The sequence below is a fragment of the Rhinopithecus bieti genome, unplaced genomic scaffold (assembly GCF_001698545.2).
Source record: "Rhinopithecus bieti isolate Rb0 unplaced genomic scaffold, ASM169854v2 scaffold_9899, whole genome shotgun sequence".
Taxonomy (NCBI): domain Eukaryota; kingdom Metazoa; phylum Chordata; class Mammalia; order Primates; family Cercopithecidae; genus Rhinopithecus; species Rhinopithecus bieti.
In genome coordinates, this window is record NW_016806979.1 from 1,068,783 (window position 1) to 1,075,510 (window position 6,728).

Sequence of the window (6,728 nt, forward strand, 5' to 3'; positions counted from 1 at the left end):
GGGGGGGGGGGGGGGGGGGGGGGATGGTCCTTCCTGGGGGGGCTCTATCCTGGGATGATCATTCCTGAGGGGGGTCCTGTCCTGGGTTGGTCCTTCCTGGGGGAGTCCTGTCCTGGGATGGTCGTTCCTAGGGGTTCTATCCTGGGGTCTTTCTTGGGGAGAGTTCTATTCTGGGATGGTCCTTCTTTGCTGGGGGGTCCTAGCCTGGGCTGGCCCTTCCTGGGGCGTGGCTTCTATCCTGAGTTGGTCCTTCCTGGGGGGGGTTCCTGTCCTGGGATGGTCCTTCCTTGCTGGGGGGTCCTGTCCTGGGATGGTCCTTCCTGGGGGGGTCGTGTCCCGGGTTGGCCTTTCCTGGGGGGTCCTGTCTTGGGATGGTCCTTCCTCAGGGGGGTCCTGTCCTGGGTCCTGGGGGAGGGGTTCTGTCCTGGGTTGGCTCTTCCTGGGGGTGTCCTGTCCTGGTGGGTGTTTTCTGGGGGTCCTGTCCTGGGGATCCTTTCTGGAGGCTGCCGGGCAGCAGGCTGTGACAGGCTCACTCTGTTCTGTGTTGCAGCTTCATCCCCTACTGCTCCAGTGATGTTTGGAGTGGGGCTTCATCCAAGTCTGAGAAGAGTGAGTCCCCAACCTTCCCAGGGCATAGCAGGGCAGGGACAAGGCAGGGCGGCAGGGCAGGGACGAGGCGGGACGGGGGGTTCTGGGGAAAAGCTGACTTTCAGCCTTGTCTCACTTTCAAAGCCCTTGACAGTATGTCCCAGGGTGTCTGACCCACGCATTCACTGCTCGCTTGTCCCCGACTGTAGGGGTCCTTATTTCTGAATATTCTCTGGGGAGGAGGCCCCAGCATGGCCTGGTGCACCCACCTTCCTCCAGTCTACCCCACCCCTGACCCCTCCTCAGAAGATTCCCCCTAGCCCCCAGCGGGGCAAGAACTCCTCTGCCAGCCATTCTGGGGTAGGAGGTGGTTCTCTCTGCCCAGGCCCCTACCTGAGGCCACCCCGTCCCTCTTGCAGACGAGTATGCCTTCATGGGCGCCCTCATCATCCAGGAGGTGGTGCGGGAGCTTCTGGGCAGAGGGCTGAGCGGGGCCAAGGTGCTGCTGCTGGCCGGGAGCAGGTGGGCAGGGCGGGCAGGGGCTGGAGGTGAGGGGCGAGGACGGTGTGCAGGGTACATGAAGGGGTGTGGGGTGGGGGTGTATGGGAGGCGAGGAGGGGGTGGAGTCTGTGCATATCTTGGCAGGTGGCTGGGAGGGTGAGAGGCTGGAGCTGAGAGAACCCACATCATTGGGGATGTCTCCGAGGCCTGGCTTCAGAGTGCTGGGTAACCGGACGCTGTCGAGAGGATGTTTCTGGACCCCATGGTTGTTGGATATAGCGGAAGGTTTGGGCCGCAGGGACCTAGGTCGTTGGTTAGAGGTTGGTCATGGACTAACACCCCTTCTCCAGGGCCCAGTAGGTGAGGATCACTCCTGTGGGTCCCTGTATCCCAGCAGGCATGCAGGAGACCCAGGGGACATATGGGGAACAGATGAAGGGGCCTGAGGCCATGTAGTTTATCTTCATTTTCCGATAAGGAAACTGAGGTAAAGAGACAGAGAGAGGAAAGGGAGGAGAGAGGGGAGAGCCTGGCTGTGTCAAGGAAATGTGACCTGCCAGCCTCAGCCCTGGATTGTTGTGGAGGGGACAACCATGGGTCTTGCACATGAACAGAGAATGCAGAATGCATCTGCAGTTCAGAACGCATCAGGACTCTTGCCCACCTTGGGGCATGGGTTGACACTGAGCAGACTCTGGGAGGAGGTGAGTGCCTCTCCGCAGCCACCTGGTCTCACATCTGGCCCTCCTTGCAGTGCGGGGGGCACTGGGGTGCTGCTGAATGTGGACCGTGTGGCTGAGCAGCTGGAGGAGCTGGGCTACCCCGCCATCCAGGTACGAGGCCTGGCTGACTCCGGCTGGTTCCTGGACAACAAGCAGTATCGCCATACAGACTGCGTTGACACCATCACGTGTGCGCCCACAGAGGCCATCCGCCGTGGCATCAGGTGCGCCAGTGGGGAGGGCCCATTCCTGTGCTTCAGCTCTGCCCTAAAAGGGCCTGGGTGGAGTGGCATTTGTGGGCAGGGAGCTCCGGGGGATGAGGCCCATGGCAGCCTAACCTGTGTTTATGGCTCCAGGTACTGGAACGGGGTGGTCCCGGAGCGCTGCCGACGCCAGTTCCAGGAGGGCGAGGAGTGGAACTGCTTCTTTGGCTATAAGATCTACCCGACTCTGCGCTGTGAGTGGGCGGCTGAGCGGAGCACACAGGGCAGCAGTGGGGTGGCCACACTTCCTTGCTTCTGAAAATCCAGCGTGGACTCCAGTCTCTTGGGCTGGGCTTAGAAACCACTGCCCTGGTCCAGGGAGGAGGCCGGCTGTGTACCAGGGCGACCAGTCGCTGTGGCGTGCCTGGGACTTGCCTGCCCTCAGCACTGACACCCCCCAGTCCCAGGCAAAGTGGGGCAGGTGGTCGGTCACCCTGTCTATACCGGGGGCTAGGGATGTGCTTTGGAGCTCATCCCCATGCTGCCCCTCCCTGCTGCAGGACCCTGGGCCAGTTTCTCCCCAGTCCCACACTCTGAGGAATGGTGAGGTTATGTGCAAGGGCATCATCACCAAATTTCGGTCAAAGTGGAGTCGCTGAGAACCAGGCCAAGGTCATGGAGGAGTTAATAAGAGCCCTTCTTCAAAGAAAGGCAGTTTATGTAGTTAGTTAATTATGAACCTATGGATTATAAAAAGGCTGGTTTGAAAGAAGGAAGCCACATTCTGTGGGGGCTTATGACTGGTACCCCGGGGAGAGTTGGGCCAAGGGTAGCTGGCCTGTGAGCCTCAGCGGCACTGCAGGGGGCCGGGGGTCTGCTGAGCTCTGAGCCTGGGGTCAGGGGCAGCAGCAGGTACCTGGGGGTGCTGAGCTCTGAGCCTGGGGTGAGCGGTACTGCAGGGGGCCTGGGGGTGCTGAGCTCTGAGCCTAGGATGTGTGGCAGCGGCAGGGGTCATGGGGAGGCCGAACTGAGCCCCGGTGCCCACAGGCCCCGTGTTCGTGGTGCAGTGGCTGTTTGACGAGGCACAGCTGGCGGTGGATAACGTGCACCTGACGGGGCAGCCAGTGCAGGAGAGCCAACGACTGTACATCCAGAACCTCGGCCGCGAGCTGCGCCACACGCTCAAGGACGTGCCGTGAGTGCATGGTCCCTGGGAGCCCCACGCCAAGTAGCTCCCTCTTGATTTACAAATAGAGGTCCTGAAAAAGCAAAAGAAGAAAAACAAAATAGAGGTTTTGTAGGCTGGGCGCGGTGACTCACGTCTGTAATCCCAGCACTTTGGGATGCCCATGCAGGCGGATCACCTGAGGTCAGGAGTGCGAGACCAGCCCAGCCAATATGGCGAAACCCCATCTCCACAAAATATGCAAAAATTAGTCTGGTGTAGTGGCAGGCACCTGTAATCCCAGCTATTCAAGAGGCTGAGGCAGGAGAATCACTTGAACCAGGAGGCGGAGGTTGCAGTTAGCCGAGATCGTGCCACTGCACTCCAGCCTGCGTGACAGAATAAGACTCCGTCTCAAAAAATACACATATACACACACACACACACACACATATATATGTATATATATAACATTTCTTATCTCTCTGTATATACAGAGAGAGACAGAGGTCTTGGGCCTGGCACGCTGGCTCACGGCTGTGATCCCACCCCTTTGGGAGGCCGAAGCAGCGGGATTGCTGGAGGCCAGGAGTCCAGGACCAGCCTGGGCAATACGGTGAAACCGTGTCTCTACTGCACATACAAAAATTATCCAGGTGGCCGGGCGCGGTGGCTCAAGCCTGTAATCCCAGCACTTTGGGAGGCCGAGACGGGCGGATCACAAGGTCAGGAGATCGAGACCATCCTGGCTCACACGGTGAAACCCCGTCTCTACTAAAATACAAAAAACTAGCCGGGCGAGGTGGCGGGCGCCTGTAGTCCCAGCTACTTGGGAGGCTGAGGCAGGAGAATGGCGTGAACCCGGGAGGCGGAGCTTGCAGTGAGCTGAGATCCGGCCACTGCACTCCAGTCCGGGCGACAGAGCGAGACTCCGCCTCAAAAAAAAAAAAAATTATCCAGGCATGGTGGTGTCACCTGTAATCCCAGCTACTCAGGAGGCTGAGGCAGGAGGATCACTTGAGCCCAGGAGTTCAAGGTTACAGTGAGCTAACCTTGTCTGCGGGAGGCAAGCAAGCTTCGATTGTACCGCTACACTCCAGCTGGGGCGATAGAGCCAGACCCCAGCTCAAAATAAAATAAAAAGAGTTCTGGATAGTAGCAGAATATTTGCCTGTCTAGGACAGCTCCTGCCACCACCTGGGAGGGCCTGCCTGGAAGAGGTGGACTCTGAGCAGGGATTTGAGGCACAAAGGGATAAGGGTCAGCCGGGAGCTGGCCGACTAGGGGGAGGCCCGGGTCAGAGGAGCAGCTGGCAGCCACAGCAACAGGAAGGGGTGATGGCCAGGCCGGGGACAGCTCTAGGGGAGTAGGGGTGGAAAAGGGGCTGAGGGGGTGGGGAGCTTACAAGCCACTGTCTCCTCTCAACAGGGCCAGCTTTGCCCCTGCCTGCCTCTCCCATGAGATCATCATCCGGAGGTCAGTGTCCTTGCTCTGGGCAGCTTGCGTCCCTGACATCAACTTCAAAAGTCCACAGGTTCTTCAACCGCACTTGGCCTCCCACAGGTCTCTTCTTGGCCCTTCTAGGGGCGGGATTTCCTTGTAGGGTGCCAGAGCCACTTGTACCAACAGCTGTATGGCAAGAATTAAGACTCAACCCTGGGCTGGGCACAGTGGCTCGCGCCTGTAATCCCAGCACTTTGGGAGGCCGAGGCGGGCAGATCACCTGAGGTCAGGAGTTCAAGACCAGCCTGGTCAATGTAGTGAAACCCTGTCTCTACTAAAAATACAAAAAATTAGCCGGGCATGGTGGCGGGCGCCTGTAATCCAGCTACTCGGGAGGCTGAGGCAGGAGAATCGCTTGAACCCAGGAGACGGAGGTTACAGTGAGCCAAGATTGCGACATTGCACTCTACCTTGGGGGCAACAAGAGTGAAACTTCATCTCAAAAAAAAAGAAAAAAAAACAAAGACTCAGCCCCATGACTGAGCAGTGGCTCCCACCTGTAATCCCGGCTACTCAGAAGACTGAAGTGGGAGAATCACTTGAACTCAGGAGGTTGAGGCTGCAGCGAGCAGTGATCGTACCACTGCATTGTAGCCTGAGGCGCAGAGGGAGATCTTGTCTCAAAAAAAAAAAAAAAAAACCAGGCTAGATATGGTGGCTTACGCCTGTAATCTCAGCACTTTGGGAGGTTGAGGTGGGCAGATCACCTGAAGTTAGTTCAAGACCAGCCTGGCCAACATAGTGAAACCCCATTTCTACTAAAAATAAAAAAACTAGCCAGATGTGGTGGTGCACACCTGTAATCCCAGCTACTCAGGAGGCTAAGGCAGGAGAATCGCCTTGAACCCAGGAGGCCGGAGGTGCCCGAGTGAGCCAAGATCCGTGCTACTGCCCCACTCCAGCCTGGCTCTCAAAAAAAAAAAAAAAAAAACCGCTGCCTCAGTGTTGATGCCCCTCCCCACATGTAACCCGCCTGGTTTTCCTCTGCAGCCACTGGACCGATGTCCAGGTGAAGGGGACATCGCTGCCCCGAGCACTGCACTGCTGGGACAGGAGCCTCCATGACAGCCACAAGACCAGCAAGAGCCCCCTCAAGGGCTGCCCCGTCCACCTGGTGGACAGCTGCCCCTGGCCCCACTGCAACCCCTCATGCCCCACCGTCCGAGACCAGTTCACGGGGCAAGAGATGAACGTGGCCCAGTTCCTCATGCACATGGGCTTCGACGTGCAGACGGTGGCCCAGCAGCAGGGACTGGAGCCCAGCAAGCTGCTGGGGCTGCTGAGCGACGGAAGCTAGGCGGACTGTTTGGAGGAGACGCCAGCACTGAGGGGCCCAGCCACCGCTGCCCCAGTGCCACCTCAACCCCCACCAGCAGGCCCTCCCATCTCTTCAGGACAGGGCCCCAGCCGTCCCTCTGCCTGGGTCTGCCCACCACCCTCCCTGCCCCAGCTTTCCCTGCCCCTCTCCCACAGCCCAGCCAGAGAAAAAGGACCTGCTGTCATCCCCAGCTGTGACCTGGGAGCCCTTCCCGATGACGAGTGGGGAGCCAGAAGAGAAGCACTGGATTCCTCAGCCCACCAGCTCAGACAGGCCCCACCTGGCCCCGCCTATCAAGCCCTTTTATATTATTTTATAAAGTGACTTTTTTATTACTTTAATTTTTAAAAAAAGGAAAATAAGAAATATATGATGAATGATATTGTTTTGTAACTTTTTGAAAATGATTTTTAAAAAAGAGACAAAAAAGAACCTCACTGCTGGCGTGTTTATTTGCTTCGCACGCTTCACACCTCTCCCTCCCCTCCCCGGCCCCAGGGCAGCAGGAGACACAGGGAGGAGCCATGGGGACTCCCCAGCTCTGACCCCTTGTTGGATGCACAGACTCAGAGCAGGGTCTTCTGGAGGGGCCCTGCTTCCCTTCAACCCTTCTGTAGATGCCCACTTCCCAGGGCGGATGGTGGTAGCTGCGTTTCTTTTTACTTATTCATTTATTTAGAGACAGAATCTCATGTTGCCCAGGCTGGAGTGCAGTGGCACAATCACAG

The 6,728-nt window shown here is 57.9% G+C and overlaps 1 protein-coding gene across 1 annotated transcript in view; it reads left to right on the forward strand.

The window, feature by feature from the left end:
- The window catches only part of NOTUM (notum, palmitoleoyl-protein carboxylesterase), a 9,549-nt gene extending 3,112 nt beyond the window's left edge, over positions 1 to 6,437 (forward strand). Inside the window, exons 2-8 of the mRNA XM_017879545.1 lie at positions 528 to 609; positions 1,008 to 1,110; positions 1,844 to 2,035; positions 2,168 to 2,268; positions 3,062 to 3,209; positions 4,608 to 4,655; positions 5,673 to 6,437. Of these exons, the coding sequence (XP_017735034.1) occupies positions 528 to 609; positions 1,008 to 1,110; positions 1,844 to 2,035; positions 2,168 to 2,268; positions 3,062 to 3,209; positions 4,608 to 4,655; positions 5,673 to 5,979 (981 nt within the window). The 3' untranslated portion in view covers positions 5,980 to 6,437. The remainder of the gene's footprint in view (positions 1 to 527; positions 610 to 1,007; positions 1,111 to 1,843; positions 2,036 to 2,167; positions 2,269 to 3,061; positions 3,210 to 4,607; positions 4,656 to 5,672) is intronic.
- Positions 6,438 to 6,728: the final 291 nt, after the last annotated feature.